Genomic DNA, 20,000 nt, shown 5'->3' on the forward strand with positions numbered 1-20,000 from the left:
CCCCGTCTGTATTGTACACATAGAACGGAATTCTAGGGATCTCTCAAACAGACAATGTTCAACAGACATTTCTCAAACAGTAGGTATAGTTTTAAGTGGCTTTCAGATCGTTTTTGCTCTTGAGTGTATCAAGCATACTACCGAGTCTTCTTGCTCTTCTACAAGCTTCCATCTTCTTGGGAGAAAAAACATTTAGCTCAATCGTTTTCAATTAAGAAACTTCCACTATAGCTCAATTTGCCTTTCCCTAGCCAGTGTGACATGATACATGTTGATTGTTGAGCGCCATTCTCTTGTGCAATACTGCACTGGCAATCTTATGACATGTTTAGGTCTTGGCTCAGCAAAATCACCATTATTAATTGAGCAGGGCTTCTGACTTGGGGAATTTCGACTCAGGGCATTTTCAATTGGGTAATTTCTACTCGAGCTATTTAGACTAGGGGAAATGCATGTATTTCAGGGTTATTGGGGTATTTCAACTCGAGGTATTTTGAATCATTACTTTTCTATTTGGGAGAATTTTGATTATCAGCCTTATGAATTCTGGAAATTTGACTTGGGGCATTCCTTCGATGGTAATTTTGACCAGGGGCATTTCAACTCGGGTAGTTTTCTCTCGGAGTATTTCGACTAGGGGATTTTGAACTCAAGACATTTTGAATCGGGGGGGGGGGGGAGGGGAATTTCAACTACGGGTGTTATGAATTGGGGAAATTTAACTTGGGGCATTTTGACTGGGTCATTTCCTCTCGGGACATTTTGACCTGGGGCATTTTAACCTGGTGTGTTTTAACCTAAGGCATTTTGATTCGGGGCTCATATCACTTCTGTTGTACAGAGCATATAATGTTCATGGTAGAAAAATACTTTCTTCAAACAAAAATTCCAAATGAATATTTTTTAATATCTTGAAAAACATTACTGTCCTTCAATTTGACATGCTCTCACCTTCATCGGATGTGTATATGCCCTAGAATACATCAGAAATTCCTCATAAAGGCTATAAGTTCTCCCCCCACTCCCCTGGTGAAATACCTACTCCCTCCACTTTCAGAGAGGGGAAGCCACACTCCCTGACAATGACCCATGAAACGGACCATTCGTTCTGAAACCCCCATGACAGGCTTGTGGATGATGCCAATATTTCTTTCTCTGTTCAATAACTTGGGGTATCATCGGACAGACATATGATCTCAGCAATAAAAGTGCTTCATTTCATCAAAAACTATAATTCAACATGAACTTCCGCAAAGACGAAGCTCCATTCGAAAACTAACACCCAAGATAAAGACCAGACTGCAGAATAACAATCACATGAAAAATATTTTTTCATCAAATATAATATACCGTTAGAAGTTACAACAAATGATATTAAAAATGATTTTGGACAAAAGAATGGGCAAAAATAATCAGGCATTTTAAAAGGAAACTTTTGAGGCCTAATTACAGGTCTGAACCAAGACGCTCATGTAAATCCAGCACAAATTAAATTATTACTGCTACTCATCTCCCTTTCAAGAGTTTTTCATGATCAAGAACAGTGACAACGCTTCAGTATTCTTGCCATTGTGGTTCATTGTGCCTCCGGCAAAATTAAACCACTGCACTGCCTTCAACCCCTTACATCCCCACCAGCAGACCCCCGCAATTTCACACTCTCTGGCAGGTGTAACGTTTACACCTTTATAAAACCTGCCCCAGCTTTTCTTCTTCTATTAATAAAACACATTTTACAAGAATGTGCAGAAGTAAGAGTGAAAATAGATGCCAATTTAACATATCTATTGAAAGGTGACCCTGGCATGACAAAACAAAGGAAATGTTAAGATAGCGTTTTGATTCACATGCAACTCGTGGTGAGCTACATTTGTGGCCAAAAATATTGGCACCCGTGCACTTTTCTCAAATAATGCACCATTTCTTCCAGAAAAATGTTGAAATTAAAAAAATCTTTTTTATCCACATATATATTTCCTTGGGTTACAATGGAGCAAAACAAAAAAAAGGTGAAAAAATTACTAAATCTCAGCTTATTGCACACAAAAATCCTAAAATGGCCCGGACAATATTATTGGCACCTTTTAGAAGTTGTGAAAAATAAATTAGATTTCAAGCAGGTGATTCTTCTTTACTTTGGAATTGAACTCAGCTGTGGTGAGTTGCAGGTGCCTGCAATATAAAAATCACTCATTCGAGTAGTTTGAGAGAAAAGGAGTCATTCTGCTGTTTTGTGTAACTGTGTGAACTGCAATGAGCATGGAGAAAAGAAAGAAAACCACAAAATTGTCTGAGGAGGTCAGACACAAGATTGTAGCCAAGCATGAACAATCTCAAGGCAACAAGTCAATCTCCAGAGACCTTGATGTTCCTGTGTCCACCATACACAATGTTATCAGGAAGTTTAAGGCCCATGACACTGTAGCCAACCTCCCTGGACGTGGCCGCAAGAGAAAACTTGATCGAAGATTACAGTGAAGGATTGTTCGAATGGTGGTGAAAGCACCTCGATCAACTGCCAAACAGATTCAAGCTGACCTTCAGTCACAAGGTCCAACAGTTTCACCTCGCACCATCCGTCGCCAACTCAATGAAAGGGGGTTCTATGGTAGAGACCCAGGTGGACCCCACTGCTGAGAGAGAGACACAAGAAAGCCTGACTGGAGTTTGCCAAAACACACCTGAACAAGCCACAATCCTTCTGGGAGAATGTCCTGTGGACAGATGAGTCCAAATTAGAGATTTTTGGTAAAGCATATCATCTCTATGTTTACAGAAAACAAAATGAAGCCTTCAAAGAAAAGAACACCTTCCCCCACAGTCAAACTTGGAGGAGGTTCAGTGATGTTTTGGGGTTGCTGTGCTGCCTCTGGCACTGGGTGCCTTGAATGTGTGCACGGCATCATGAAATCAGGAGATTACCAAGGCACTTTGGAGCACAATGTTCAACCCAGTGTCAGAAAGCTGTGTCTCCATCGAAGGTCATGGGTCTTGCAGCAGGACAGTGACCTGAAACACACTTAAAAAAGCATTCAGGAATGGTTCAAGACAAAATGCTGGACTGTTCTGAAGTAGCCAGCAATGAGTCCAGATTTAATCCCATTGAACACCTGTGGGGAGATCTGAAAACAACAGTTGGGAGGAGGCACCCTTCAAATCTGGGAGAACTGCAGCAGTTTGCATAAGAAGAGTGTTTGGCCAAACCGCCAGTAGAGATGTGTAGGAAGCTCATTCATGGCTATAGGAAACGCTTGACTACAGTTATATTGTCCAAAGGATGTGCTCCCAAATATTAAGTTGAGGGTGTCAATAATTTTGTCACTGCCATTTCTTTTTATTTTCTGATTTTAAAGTATATATTAAATTCTGAATCAAAAACAAAGGTTCTGTGACATTAAAAGTGAACTAAAGAATTGTGGAGAACAAATACTTTTGTCAATTTCGACTTATTTTTCGAGAAAATTGTGAGTTATTTGAAAAAAGTGCAAGGGTGCCAATATTTTTGGCCATGACTGCAGCTAAGAACCTCCATGGTTTTTAAGGATTTATCTATCTCATGAAGTTTTGTCAGGCTTGGGTTTCCTTCTCAGTGATAACCATTTCCCTGAAGTTTGCAATGATGTGATGCCCTTTACAATTATCTATGAGCGCTATTCTACTTTAAACGGTATAAAAATGCGCCCACTGCACCGTTCGGAAGTGACAGTCCTCAAAAAGTGATCTCCACGTCAAGACAACGTGTCGAAGGTGTTTATATAATATTTGTCGAGCAGCTACTATTATTTTCATCGTACCTGTCACTACGCAGCCTGCAGGCATCTCAAAAGTGAAACGTGCCTGTGTCAGCAGTCCAGCAAAAAAACATTTAAACATTTCATTATAAACAGGGCACGTTGCACACAAGACAACTGACACTGCCATGGACTTCACTTTCACTCGTGAGTCACCTGCCGTCATGATACTTACTCGCCGCACATTTCTTTGTAATCTCAGAAACTTGGTCCTTTCTCCACCCGAGTCATTAACTGAACCTTCAACCGCATGCGAATTGCGCACTTTTGGAAAAGCTGTGCATCGCCCGCCCAGCGCACATCAAAACCATCCAATGTCGATTGGGGGCATTGAAATAAAGAGGATGTGCAAAAAAATATATAAAAAATAATAATAATACATCTGGTCGTTAGCCTTACAGAGAGATGGGTTGAGCAATAGAACTCTGCTTTTCGCTTCAAACCAGCTCTCTTTTCGGTCGAAAGAGTTAATTAACGCTTGCCTCATTAACACTGGATGTCTTTTGCTCATTGCCAGTGGCCTGGAACTGCATTTTCCGAGCAAACAGCCCGGCGAACAATTTATTTTTATGGAAGAGAATTTGTGAGTTTTTTAATGCGTGTGCATTAACTCCTCCAAGCAGACTCCGAGACTCCAAGTTATATAAAACCGATATACATGCGGCTCACTTGGTGAAGATATCTTTCGAACGTTAACCATCTGTAATGATCGCTCATATATACTAATAGTTATAACGCTATCCCATAACATCAGTTCCCTTCAAAGGAACTTCAATGCAGGAGGCCCGAAAGAAGCTTGCGCAATGGTTGCCAACCTATGGCTGTTTGTCGGTGCTCCGTCCTTTTTAAATGCTGAGTATTAAAGAAATTCGCAGTGGCAACCTCAGATAATATCAAGCAAAAAAGCAGCACATACCATTTTTATTGTTTTTTTAGCTCGCCTGTTCGAAGAACAGAGAGCTATAGCGATACCCCTGGCATGAGCGTGAGCGTCAGCGTCAGCATGAGCGTGAAAATGTTAAAGTTTTTGGTGCAAGTTATTTCCTTTGTAATGTTTTTATCTACCACACTATTTTTTACTGATTACAATATACAAATACATATATTGCTTTAAAATTATTTGGATCACACTTCACTGCAATGCTTTATAAAAAATATTATTGGACTAGTCTTTAAAAAATATTATTAGACTAGTCTATTAAAAACGATAAATGTATAAACAGGTGAGCATTGGGTGGCTTTCACACCACTCTGGTTAGGTCTTCCGTATTCACTCAGCCGGGGTTCAAACCGCCAACCTCCTCGACTCAGAGCAGATGTTGCAACCCTCACACCACTGAATCTAGCGAAGTTACACCAATGGTCCACTAGGATTGCAGGAAGGAAAGTAGATGTATCCAAACGACCGAGCAAGGAAAGTGGGATTTGACCCTTGGACCGAGAGGCCACGTGCAGAATTCTGGATTCAAACCTCATCAGCTCAAACCCACCATTAAACCACAGCTTCCGTGGTCAGCATTATTAAACTGTACCCTCATCGCAGTCTTTCAAAAGGCACCGTTTATCTCACCCGCGTGTTTCTTCCTCCTTTTTTTCCCCCCTTCTTCTTCTTTGACAAATTGTTGATGGAGATGCAAAACAAATTTCATCGGCACATCACGCGATAGAACAGAGAGAAGACAGGTTGCCGAGATAAAAATTCCCAGCCCTGTTAATTTCCTCCGCCAGTGACAGCTTTGCAGTTTAAATAAAATGCCTTCATTTACATGTGTCAAAGTGGAATAGAATTACAGCCCGCGTTCTGACACCTCATGCGTTTGAAGCATCATTAAACTTAATTATGTTGTGATGCAGTTTTAAAGGCAACGACCTACAATGTCATTAAAACTCTTCATGATTCCACGGCTCGTCGGGGAGTAATGCAAGATACGTTCATTTTCTTTCACTCTTCCGGTTGCATGCAGAGTCGATGCTCCTGGATTTCATCGCAAGACAATGAATTCCAGCTCCCTGGGTTCATCGCAGGTGGGTTCAAGGGGTTAAATCCACTGCAAACTCAATCGCAGTGGCAATCTCAGGCAAATGATTGTGATCACCGTCGTGTTCGGACTTTACAAGTCATATTCCCTTGAAATGTAAACATTCGGTGGATTTTTATATTCAGAGCTAACCTGCACTGTGGCCATTGTGGTCCATTGGTGATGGAGGACACCAGACTACAGGGTGAGTCATAGGTCCCAGGACACGGTTTTTGCTGCTTATCCAAGATTTGTTTATACCATCTAGCAGGGTGAGCCATAATCCCCAGGAGTCATAACATATTACAGTAATAACAGTAATACATAATAACAGGAGCAACAATAAAATATTGCAGTAATACTACAATTACAATACCTCCTTGGACATCGAGTGCATCCGTATGATGTCCGCCGTTGTCTCGACACAAGATAATTTTTCTCCACATGCGCTGTGAAAACCGACACAAAATACCACATGTTGTGGTACCAAATGCTTCCTGATATTTTAATGTATTACTTTTATGACCTCAAAAAATCCCCCCAAAAACCAGTGTAAATAGATGTTGTCAACAAATTTTATATAATCACCTAAAACCGTGTCTGGCAACTTATGACTCACCATGTAGAATTGGAAAGAGAATGAGGGGTTGAAATGCAGATTAAAGGAATATTCATAAGGACTTGGATTCTATTCTTCTGAAACCCGATTTTAGTCTCAGGATAACTACCCTGTTATTGTTGAAGTGCTCCAAAATCTATATAATAATACGGGTAAGAATAACCTGAAGGGGAGTTAATCTGTGGACCCCACATGGCCAAATCTACAATGGGTGTTTCAAATGTTTGATGAACGAAATGCTTTGTTAAATTTTGTTCATAAAAACATTGGTATTTCTTAAACTATTTCATCTCTTTCTGAAAACTCTGAAACCTCCTGGTGTGTTTGACAATAATAGCAAGACGAAGCATTCAATAATGCATCTCATCACCAGGATATTAAATAGATTACAGGAGATGCTTAGACCCAGAACCAGATCTAACACAGAACAGCGGGAAATATTGATAACATCCCTTATATTACAGATGAAATAGCATGCTTCTAACCCTTGTAATCAAGTAGATATGTGTGTGGACTCACACACATACACTGACCAGTTACAATATATATATATATATATATATACAATAATAGCAAGACCAGTTACAATATATATATTGCAGTTACAATATATATATATATATATATATATATATATATATATATATATATATATATATATATATATATATATATATATATATATATATATATATCTGCCAGTTACCAGTTACAATAATATATATCTGCATATAACTTTTATATGCAGATATTTTCATTTATGGACATTTCCCAATGGTTCTTGTGATCTTTCCTGCGATATTGGCTTTGAGTTTATCAGTATGCAAAATTTCAGCTTTATAGCCCACCGAGAAGGTACTAAACATTTCTATCAGTGAGTGATTAATTTTTATGTCAGGCCATGGACTTACCAATCACCTTTTGTACCTTCACCACCAACACCCTTCTCCCACTCCACTGGTCTCCCTCCCAAACATCAATGATCATTGCGAAAATCTTCATTATACTCACTTCACAAGACACACTAAGCCTGTATATAGCCTAGAAAATAGGTTCGCTGCTGATTTCATGTTAGAATGGTGCAACTGGTGTTTTTGAAGAGTCTAGGCATGACCAAGTCTAGTTCCACTTGTTGCCAAGTCTGCATCTGAATATTATGGCCGCCATGACAGTAATCAAAATGGCCGCCATCAGATTTAGTCTTTTTCTTACTGCAAATTGTACTAGCCAGAAATTTGTCATGATTGTGAAATACTATGTAATCTGAACACTATTTTGTGCTTTATTTTTGTACTGGATCACAACTTTTCACACAATTGACAATTTAAAGACGAAATTGAAAATGCACATACGAGCAACAAATGTGAAAAAGAAAATGTTTAGCACTATTGATGGAGATGGGTTTACAGTCAGTCAAAGGTTATTTCAACAGCTGTCAGATTCTTTCTAACACAAAATTACGTTGCTTTGCAGAAGAGAAAAGTGTTGTGAGAACACCCAAGTACAATTTTCAGAGCTATTGATCGGCTTGTACACTGAACGGGTTCCTACAAAGGGCTTTGCATCCACATGCTTTCGTGCAAGGCAGTCCATTCCGTGTACATTTGCACCATCAAGTTGAGCATGACCCACGGCATTTGCATGTCGTCAGTTCTACACAGTAAGCAGTAATAGGCTGTGCAGTCATGAGTCGCGGCTGAAATGTCTCGTTGCCATCTTTGACGACCTGTTCCCACCCACAGTTCTCAGGTGCAGGTAGATGTGGTTCAGATTCCAAGGCTCTTCTCCACACAAAAGTCTGGTAGTGCGCTCGCTTGATGTGTAGAATCAGAGCATCGCGAGTTGGAGGCAGATTCTCAATAGCTTTGGTCAGACTGAGAAACAGATCACATCTTACTCGCTGAATTGAGTTATCTTGGCCATGAGGGTCATAAAGCCTGCAGACAAATGACTCAGCATCTGCAATCACACTCTCATCAGGAATTGATGACAGTGTACTTCTCCCCAATCTTCTTTGTCATTGCCTGGCATTTCTGTAGAACTGTCCACAGCGTGTCAAAGTCCTGTGCTGGGGCATTCAGAATCGGCATTGGCCCGATGACTGTCACTGGTGGCTCAACTGTGGACATCTTCTGGTTAAAGCCACTCCAGCCTGGAACAGCCTGATTATTTTGTTGATGCAATCTGGCCAAGATCCAGGCAAGCTCCTGAGTGTTGGCTGCTTTGATTTTCTGTTCAACGGGTGAGTACCATGTATGCTGCAGTGGTTCAGAGAAAACAGGTTCTGGCTTCAAGTTGGTCATATTGGCCTCTTGGACGCTTGTCATTTCAGGAGGGGCACTGAGAACTTTGGAGCGGCCAGGTTTAATCTGAATGTCCATCACTGGCTCTTGTTCTCCCTTGCGTCTGAGGGCCACGCACTGACTTGCATGAAAAGTGCCAGACCCAGTCAGCGTCTCCTCAATTATGTCAATGTTGTCATTAGAATATCTCAAATATCCTGTGGTAGTTGGGATGTTGAGAAAGTTCCTTGGGATCATGACATTTCCATTATCTCGGAAGCATTGTATAACATCATTGGCAATTGCTGTGTCAATGCGCCTCACTGTATCGTACCCAACTGTGTGTGCAGCTGCATGAAAAAGATTAACAAGCTCTTTTGAGCGTGTAGCCTGGTGAAGAGCAAGGCCAAGGCCCAGGTGTTTGGGGGTCAGTTTTTTGCCTCCTGAAGCCACATGAATAATGTCTTGGCAGATGCTCAGAACTTTGTTCTTGGTATCTGTCTCATCTGCTTCTTCATTGTCCATCTTGTCAGTGCAGTCACCAGCACAAAGAAGCTTTACAAGCATGTACAGGGTTTCAGGTACAATTCGCTCTGCATTTTCTGTGTTCAGTCCACCGATAATGCTATGCCCTGGAGAGTGTTTTACGTCACTGTAAATCTTTATGCCCACTCTGAAGATCCAGCTAAGGATTTCGTTCTCATGATGAGGCAGACTGCACTGGGCCAATTCATCTTCTTCAGAACTTTCACCTTCTTCAGATAAATCATTCACGGCGGTTCTCATGGCAAACTTTGTCACAGTTGAGGACGCAACTATGAGGGGTTTTGTGACATCCAATTGCTGCACGAATATCATCTTGTCACTACCAAAGTGAACCTCCACTTTCTGCTTGAAATTGTAGCTTTTGTAGGCTCCAGCCTCAATTCCAAAATCATTCAATAACAGCATGCTGTAGTGTTCCCAGATGTTTTTCAGGGTAAACACATGTCCCTTCTGCAGCTCTTTCTCAAGCTGGTTCATCACATTTCTGAAACAGATGCTTTCAGGAGACTGGTTTTTCTCTCCACTCTCCTTTTTATACTTTCTGCGAAAAGAAACATAACACTTGAGGTGATATTTACCTTCAGCTGCCATCAAGTCTGAAACACCTGCAAACCTGTGACGCATGGTGGGGTCAAATTGAGCCAAACTAAGCATCCTGGATGATGTGTGATCAAATTCAACATTTGTCAGGACACCAGCTTTTCCAGGAATGTCAGTCAGGCAGAAAGCGCATTTTGACCAATCCATAGCGCTGTGCGCGGATCTTAGTGACTTTGGGACATGGTATTTCTCTGAGGAACCTGATGTTGTGGGTATCTCTTCTGCGTAAGTCACAGATTGTGGCTGAATCCTTGACTTCAGTCTGTCTATTTTTTGTGCGTGAGTAAAGTCACTATAGCAGAATTTGTGCCATTGAATCTTTTCGACGTACTCCGGTACAGAATATTTTCTGATTCTTGAGAATGAGTCAACATATTTAGCGTCATTATATTTCTCTTTCTTTGCAACATTCAGCTACAGTTTTCACACCAACGATTGTAGTCTTTCGAAGTGGCGTTGACTTGCTAGTTTTTGAACTGTCCTGGCAAATAAAGCATTTATTCCAGTCTACATGCTCTTCTTCTTCTCGATCCCTTGAACCCCCTGTGAGAAATCTTGCGGCTTTCATTTTTCAGTTAGTCCTGGGTAACAGAAAAACACACAGTTATGTAGTTTAGGTTCATTTTATAGCAAAGTTGTAAAATTCATTGATTGTGGTTTGTATAATCAGACATTCTAATTCGAGCGTGAACATTTCTTTAAAAATAATATAGTGAAAAACAAGTCATATTATTTTTAGAAAATGGATGGAGCAATGTTTTTTTCTATACTCCCATCAGCTCAGGCATGCTCAAAAACATGGAAATCGACCCTAATTTTGTAATTTCATGTCAATTTGCGGCTGAAATATGACGAAAAGTGTATTTAATGGCGACCATTTTGTAAACTGTCATGGCGGCCATACTATCCATATCCAGAGTTGGCAACAAGTTGATTCACGTTTCTGTGTGTCTGGACAGTCAATTTACACCTGTTGCACTATTCTAACACGGAATCAGCAGGGTCGTACACTATTCCGCATTGGGCCTCCTGTCTAATATACACTATATCTATCTATAATTCCAGCAATCTCTGTGTGTGTGTCTGTGTGTGTGACCACTGTGTCTCGACAACCACTGGTCCGATCTAATTGAAACTTGCCAGGTATATTGCTGGGGACCTGAGGATGTGCCTTTTCAAGGTTTGATATTAATCGGACAAGTGCTTCCCAAGTTATGGCCATTTATTTACCAAACCAATGGGAAGACACGTTGTTGCGTGGGCGTGGCTGATGGGGAAGGGAAGCTCAGCCACGTTCCCCATTATGGGTTACAACGTACGGGCTTCCGGAGAGTGATGACTTCGTGTATTCTAATAATTTCTCAATTTCTTATGCGCATTTATAGATAAACACAATGGCCCAAGTTATGATCGTTTTCATATTAGACGGTGTATAAATTTCAGGAACAGCAGAGTGCTGGTATGCTCTGAACCAGGAAGTAAATTTTTTCTCTCTCTTCTCTTCTCTTTTTGTTTTTCCTTGCCACGACATTGCGAAAAGGTAAAATACATTGGTGCTAATTGAATAATTGGGTATTAAAAATAAATTGCGAATAATGGTAACTGCGAATAATATCGAACTTCCGGGTCACGCACGTACGGGCACGCGAGAGTGAAGAAACGGCCTTGTGGTTTATTTATTTATTATTGTTATTATTATTTTATTTTATTTTTATTTTTTTTACGGGAATGTACTAGTATACACAATAATAGCAAGACCTGTTACAATATATATATACATATATATATATATATATATATATATATATATATATATATATATATATATATATATATATATATATATATATATATATTGTTGCGGATTCGCGCCCGCCGGCGTGCGAGCGGCCACGTAACTCGAATCGCGGCACGTCGCCCACCGGACGGACAATCCCGTTGTGACCCTCTCGGACTAACGCCGGGAACGAGTCACGGGTGGGCCTTTCGGCCTCACCACGATCGTGCCAATCGGCCCCCCGCGTGGGATAGGGTTGCTCGCCAAATTCGACCTACCTAAGTACCCACATGGAGGGTAGACCGGGCGATCGCACCTCGCCGCAGGTCGACTTCGGACACGGGCCACTTTAAGCGACCCGTTCCGTACTATCGGGATAACCGAGCGGTGTTATCGTCAACCTCGACGGTTCGATTAATTATTGGGCGTATTTAGCCCACGACCAACCCTTTACGTGAAGTAAGATGGAGATTCAATAAAAGAAAAGACGAAGCGAAACGGGAAAAACAGTTCAACATAAAGCACATTTATTCCGCGGCAAACGGAAAGCACACATATACAATCACAACAATTATGCACCAAAAGCAAATGTAAAAGTAACACGACAATTCTGCACAAAAAGCAAATGTAAAAGTAACACGACAATTCTGCACAAAAAGCAAATGCAACAAAAGAGACACAATGCAGATCTACTACCGACTACCGAGCACACGGCAACACTTATACAGTTTTACTTCACAGACGGCGCCGACAACACATACTCAAAGCAAAAGAAAAAGGAAGGGGCCACCCTCAACGATGAGGGGCAGACGGGCCTGGGGCCGAGACCGCGTCGAGCCTACCCGTCTGGTGATGAGCCGCAAAATGGCGGCGGCGCCCCAACTCCGCGGGCCTCGCTGGCACTGCCTGGAAATGGGGTGGGAACGGGGCCCCCTTCTCACACTATCTCAGCGCGGGGGGAAACAGGAGGGGGTTGTTGATGCTCGGGGGAAAGAGAATATCTGGCTGGCTTGGGTCCCGCGACGAGCGACTCCACTGAGACCTCGATACCGGCCTCCCCTCTCCGCAGCTCCCCGACTCTGACATGAGCGCAGACCTCCACAAAGATTCTTGGCTTCTCCAGCCTCTCCGGACCCCGACAGACACTCTCTCGACTGATTTCGCCGCCGCCGCCACAACTCTCCAACTCTTTCCTCTTCTCAACTCTTCAACTCTTCCCAACTGCCTCCTCTTCTCAACTCCCTCCAACTGCCCTGATTCGCTCCGCGCTCGGCGCTTTATAGTGCGACAGGAGAAATCATATGCAGATTTTTGGATCAGGAACGGCTCAGGGGCGGAGCCACGCTCCCCATTGGACAGAGGAAAAGTGGGCGTGAATCATTCTTGATCCGCGAATCTGCATATAGCGATTATACTCCGACGCGCCTGGAGGCGGGGCCAAATCGCCCCACGCTCGCTGATAGGACGGAACAGAAGTGGGCGTGAATCATTCTTGATCCGATTTCTCGGAAAGGCTGGTGTTTTTGCACCCGCTGCTCGGTGCGCGCCCTGTACGAGTCCAGGATCGGTGCCCACTAGCGCGCGGGAATGGCGGTGATGCGATGGTTGCGAGGGCGAGTTGTGACGGTAAAGGTCGTGGCTGTTGGCGTTGCTGTTGTTGTGAAGCGGCGTTGCGGTTGGTGTGTGAAAGCGGTTGTGGAGAAGGTGGATGTTGTGAAGGCGGTTCTGGAGAAGGTGGCTGTGGTTGTCAAGATGCGGTTGGTGGTGGTTGTGGTGGGAGTAATGGCGGTTGGTCCAAAATAAAGATAGTAAAAGAAAAACGGCTATCTAAAAGGGTCGCAGCCCTAATGAATGACATTTATTCCCTCTAAACAATGGGTTTGGGCTAACTACACATATACTGACAGAGATATCTCACCTACGGGACCTGAATGGTGGTTTGCGAATTTCGTCAACCACAACACGATATTTATATATACATATATAGATATATATATATATATACATATATATATATATGTATATACATATATATATATATATATGTATATACATATATATATATATGTATATACATATATATATATATATATATGTATATACATATATATATATATATATTGTTACGGATTTCGCGCCCGCCAGCGTGCTGACGGCCACGTAACTCGAATCGCGGCACGTCGCCCACCGGACGGACAATCCAGTCATGACCCTCTCGGACTAACGCCGGGAACCAGTCACGGGTGGACCTTTCGGTCTCACCGCCATCGAGCCAATCAGCCCCCGCGTGGGATAGGGTTGCTCGCCAAATTCGACCTACCTAAGTACCCACGCGGAGGGTAGACCGGGCGATCGCACCTCGCCGCAGGTCGACTTCGGACACGGGCCACTTAAGCGACCCGTTCCGTACTATCAGGATAACCGAGCGGTGTTATCGTCGACCTCGACGGTTCGATTAATTATCGGGCGTATTCAGCCCACTACCAACCCTTTACGTGAAGCAAGATGAGGATTCAATGAAGGAAATGACGAAGCGAAGCGGGAAACAGTTCAACACAAAGCACATTTATTCGCGACGAACGGAAAGCACACATATTCAATTCCACCAAAAGCACACAGAAAAGAAAAACACAATTCAATTTACACAAAAAGCAAATGCGACAATGCAGATCTACTACCGATTACACGAGCACACGGCAACACTTATACAATTTTACTTCACAGACGGCGCCGACAACACATACCCAAAACCAAGGAAAAAAATACCCTCAAGGATGAGGCGGGCCTGAGGCCGAGACCGGGTCGGGCCTACCCGTCTGGTGGTGAGACGCGGAGCGGCGATGGTGCCTCAACTCCGCGGGCCTCGCGGACAGTGTCTGGTAGGGGGTGGGAAAGGGGCCCCCTTGGTCGCACTATCTCAGCGCGGGGGGAAACAGGAGGGGGTTGCTGATGCTCGGGGTATAGAGGATTTTTATTGCCCCGCGACGAGCGTCTCCACCTCGGCCAGGTCGCGCTGTCGGCCTCCCTGGGGTGCAGCTCCCTGCACGACGCGAGCACCCCCTCGTCTGCCCTCGCCGCCTCTCCACAGCTCCGTCCCCTCCGCTCTGACTCCAACGCACACGACGACCAGCTCCTTCTTGCCAACTCCACCGCCCGCGAAGTCTTAACTCTCTGTTCCCTCTCGACTCTACTACTCCCTGGACTGACGAACACGGTCGCTTATATCAGCCCCGTGGCTTCGCCCTCTCATCTTTGACCCCCTCCCTTCGACCTTTCACCTCGCTCCCCATTGGCCCGAGAAAAAGTGGGCGTGAATGCTTTTTGATCCATAAATTTGCATATATCGATCGCCCTCCAACGCCCTGGGGGCGGGGCCAAATCGCCCCTCGCTCACCGATTGGACGGCACAAAAGTGGGCGTGTGTCATTTTTGATCCGTTTTTGAAGCAGAAAATCCGTGGTTTTGTACACGCTGTTCGGCGCGCGCCCTGCACGAGTCCAACACCGGTACCCACAAGCGGCGCAAGAACGGTGGCGATGCGACGGTTGCGAGGTGTGACGTGAAGGTCGTGGCGGTGGGTGGTTGATGTGGTGGTTGTGGTGGTAATCATGGCGGTTGGTCCAAAATAAAGATAGCAAAAGAAAAACGGCTATCCTGAAGAGTCGCAGCACGCATAAATGACATGTATTCCCACTAGACAACGGGTTTGGGCCTAACTACACATGTACTTACCGAGATATCTCACCTAAGGGACCTGAATGGTGGTTTGCGAATTTGGTAACCACAACAATATATATGTATATACATATATATATATGTATATACATATATATATATGTATATACATATATATATATATGTATATATATATATATATATATATATATATATATATATATATATATATATATATATATATGTATTCTCCGAATAATAGCAAGACCAGTTACAATAGATAAACATGTATACAAACATACAATAGATAAAGCTATGTATTCTCCGAATAATAGCAAGACCAGTTACAATATATATATATATATATATATATATATATATATATATATATATATATATATATATATATATATATATATATATATATATATATATATATATATATATATATATATATATATATATATACACACACAATAATAGCAAGACCAGTTACAATATATATATATATATATATATATATATATATATATATATATATATATATATATATATATATATATATATATATATATATATTGAAATGAGGACGAGAGAAGAACCTTCAGAGTATAGGCTTTATTCCATTTGATTGAAGCCGCTTCTACGGGCACACCAGGAAATACAGACGCAGCATGGAGTACATAAGCAGTAAGGTACACACGCGCAACTAATCACAGCAAAATAAATCAGTATTATATATCAATCAGTATTCTTACCATTCAATGAGCACCAAGTGAGCCGCCGACATAAAACGACAATGCCCCAGGGACAATCCCCGCAGCCGAGCCGAACCTCAGCTTTATCTCTTCTGTGCTCGAGCCGGGCAACATGTGATCACACGTCACGACCTTCAATTCACCACATTCTCCCCGTCTTTAAAATGTAACTCGAGGCCCAGCTAACGCACCATGATTACTTCAGCGCTACAGGAGTATACATTTCAAGCAATGCGAACTATCTAAACTACAGAAGCATACATGCCAAGCAGTGAGGATTATTTTGAGTTGTAGGAGCATGGTAATGAGCATCGATATATTATGTAACGAGCATATAGGAGCATGAGCATCGAGGATGCCGATAATCCCCTTTACAGATTGAGTCGGCGAGGGGGTATTATTCGTCGGCCTCTCCGGTAGTAGATGGCGGTTTCACTTGAGGGAGGCTTCCGATCCTCTTGGTGAGCCTCGACTCGTGCCGGAGATGACTCCCCGATCGCTCCCGGGTGGAACGCGGTAGCTCCGTCGTCACCCTTCTCGGGTGGAGTCCCTGGGGGGGGAACACCTGGGGAGGGGATGTCAGAGGGAGGTGTGCCAGATGGTGGTGTACCTGCGGGAGGAGTGCCTGAGGGAGCCAAATGACGAACCGACACAGTGGTCTCCCTGCCATCCGGGAGCCTGACATGAGCGTATTCTGGATTAGTATCGATGAGTTCGACCTCTTCCACCATGGGTTCATACTTGCTTTGTCGTACCGGGCGTTTCATGAACACTGTTCCGGGATGGGTTAGCCAGTTGGGCACCGATTGGCCGTCAACATAACGTCGTTGGTGAGTAAACATTCGTTCGTGAGGAGTTGCATTGGTGGACGTGCAGAGCAAAGAGCGTATGGAATTCAGAGCGTCGGGTAGGGTAACCTCCCACCGCTCGGGGCCCAGTCCTCTTGATTTCAACGCCAGAGTTACGGCTTTCCAAATGACCCCGTTATACCGTTCCACCTGACCATTACCCTGTGGGTTGTAACCCGTCGTTCGACTAGTTGCGATGCCGTGCTCTAATAGGAATTGTTTTAGCCCGGCCGACATGAAACACGGCCCTCTGTCTGAATGTATGTACGAAGGTTTCCCAAACATAGCGAAGAGGTCAGACAGACATTTCACGACAGTGCCCGAGGTCATATCCGAGCACGGAAACGCGAAAGGGAACCTTGAATACTCATCAACAACAGTGAATATGTATCTGTTGTCTGTCTCGGTCGGCAGGGGCCCTTTGAAGTCAATGTTTAGTCTCTCGAAGGGAGAAGTGGCCTTGATCAGTCTGCCAGAAGTCGCACCATAGAATCTGGGTTTTAGTTCAGCGCAAACAGGGCATGAAGCATTCATTTGTTTAATATCTTCAATAGAATAGGGCAGGTTCTGTCTGCGTACGAAATGTGCCATTCTGGTTACCCCCGGGTGGCTCAGAGACACATGGAGGTCTTGCAAAGCCCGACTGATTGCCGCCGAGCAGTAGACCCGCGAGAAGGTGTCTGCAGCAGGGTTTTCCCTCCCGGGCCGGTAAACAATATCGTAACTATAGCAGGCTAGGTCTATCCGCAATCTCATAATTTTTTCATTCTTAATTTTCCCGTTATTTTTCCCATCAAACATGAATGCCACGGATCGTTGGTCCGTAACGAGCGTGAAGTGGTTTCCCAGTAAATAATGTCTCCATTTACGCAGCGCTTCGACGATGGCGTACGCCTCCTTCTCTATTGCCGAGTGTCTCTGCTCGCTTCCAGAGAGAGTTCTCGAGAAGAACGCGACGGGTCGCCCAGACTGATTAAGCGTAGCAGCTATCGCGTGATCTGAAGCATCTGTCTCCACCACGAAGGGCACCGAGCTATCGATCGATAATACCACGGAATTACTGATATCGTCTTTGAGGTTGTGGAAAGCTGTTACAACAGCGGCATCTGGTGGAAAGTTTTTGCAATGCACTGGGGGATGTATTTTCTCGGAGTATTGCGAAATCCATCTTGCATAGTAAGCGAACATTCCGATCACCCGACACATTGTCTGCAGGTCCTGAGGTGGGGGTAGCTCACGAAGTGGGCGCAATCGCTCAGGATCAGGCTTAATCGTGCCGTCGGCTATCGTGTAGCCGAGAAGGTCAATTGACCTTGCCGAGAATACGCATTTCTCGTAGTTGAGAGTCAGATTATATTTTCTAGCAATGCTCAAGAATCTGTCCAGATTCATGTCATGTTCCCCCTGATCCCTACCGCACACTGTGACATTGTCCACGTAAACAAAAGTGTCTTTGAGGTTTTCATCTGAGATGATGTCGTCCATAACCCGTTGGAAGCAAGCTACTCCATTCGTGACACCGAATGGAATTCTCCTGAATTGGAAGAGGCGCCTACCTGCCTGGAATGCGGTGTAAGGTTTGTCTTCCTCTCGGATGGGAATTTGGTGATAGGCGCTTCGCAAGTCGATGGTGCTGAATATCTTATAATTGGCCACGCGTTCGACCATCTCGTCTATGCGCGGCAGGGGGTAGGCGTCGAGTTGGGTGAAGCGATTGACCGTTTGGGAATAATCGACAACCATTCGTTTCTTATGGTTCTGACTGCTGGTCACCAACACCTGTGCGCGCCATGGCGAATCGCTCGGTTCTATAATTCCTTCTTCCAGTAATCGCTTGGTTTCTGAAGTGATGAAATTCATGTCAGCAGTGGTATATCGCCGCGATTTGATCCCTATCGGTTTGCAGTCCGGCGACAGGTTAGCGAACAGCTGGGGGGACGTTACCTCTGCGGTAGTCAAGGCATTTAAAATTAGACGAGGTTTGCTTCCTCCAAAGGGTATTTCGACGCTCGTGTGCTGCTTGAGGACATTATGACCCAGAATTACGTCTGCGCACAAATCACGAAGCACCAGTACCCTTACATCCCGATGCGTGTACCCTTTTACGTCCAATTCAACATTGCAGTACCCTCGTACGCGGGACTGTAGTGATGTGGCGGCCATGCATACCGTATTGTCTGTCGGGTGGATTTTCCATTTCCTGTCCTTCACTAGCGAGCTGTTGACGAAACTTTCAGAGCTACCGGTATCAATCAGTGCCTCAGCCATATGCCCGTTAATTCGTACGTTGATGATAGCCTTGGATAGATTCCCCGGGGAGGCTGCAGTTAGTTTATTTTGCGAGTAGAGAGCCGCAGAAGTGGGTTTATTTCTCCTTAGAGTAAATTTACATACCCTGGCATAATGCCCTTTCTTGTCACAATTCATCGCAACTAATCACCGCAAAATAAATCAGTATTATATATCAATCAGTATTCTCACCATTCAATGAGCACCAAGTGAGCCGCCGACATAAAACGACAATGCCCCAGGGACAATCCCCGCAGCCGAGCCGAACCTCAGCTTTATCTCTTCTGTGCTCGAGCCGGGCAACATGTGATCACACGTCACGACCTTCAATTCACCACATATTATATATATATATATATATATATATATATATATATATATATATAGATATATATATATATATATATATATATATATATATATATATATATATATATATTGTTACGTTTGAGGGGGGGTATGCATTCAAAGGGTAATTAGGATGTTTAATTAGGTATGCCATGCTGTTCGAGTGTACCAGGATCTCGATGTAATCAGTAGCAATTCAGTGGTGATAAGTTGTCTAGTAAATGTCCATTTCTTCAAGGGGGAAATGATAATTGTCACGTAATTAGATAGGGATACGGGATAGGGTAAATGTGTCTGCGTAAACCCCTTTTAGTATTCTCTGGAGGCTTGCCGTGACGTCACAGGACAGTGCTGCAGATGGCTCCGCCCCGTGATCACGATTGGCGGAAGGCGACGGCGCAGGGCCAATAAAACGGCTCGATTGGAAGTGACGAGGACGGGAGGATAAA

General features: G+C 43.7%; 1 protein-coding gene across 6 annotated transcripts in view; it reads right to left on the minus strand.

Moving 5' to 3' along the window:
• Positions 1–20,000, minus strand: part of LOC147023506 (uncharacterized) — a 119,466-nt gene that overhangs the window by 162 nt on the left and 99,304 nt on the right. For 3 of the 6 annotated variants that reach the window (XM_085888978.1, XM_085888980.1, XM_085888979.1), the window contains one exon: positions 7,693–10,437. In XM_085888978.1, coding sequence (XP_085745104.1) covers positions 8,405–10,003 — 1,599 coding nt within the window. In that variant the 5' untranslated portion in view covers positions 10,004–10,437 and the 3' untranslated portion in view covers positions 7,693–8,404. Of the gene's footprint in view, positions 2,715–2,922; positions 6,259–7,692; positions 10,438–20,000 lie in introns of those variants that run through there. The other 3 variants (XR_015060239.1, XR_015060240.1, XR_015060238.1) reach the window with 3 other exon arrangements.

Source organism: Eptatretus burgeri, chromosome 7 (assembly GCF_056783735.1).
Source record: "Eptatretus burgeri isolate ZD-2024b chromosome 7, Ebu_testis_v1, whole genome shotgun sequence".
Taxonomy (NCBI): domain Eukaryota; kingdom Metazoa; phylum Chordata; class Myxini; order Myxiniformes; family Myxinidae; genus Eptatretus; species Eptatretus burgeri.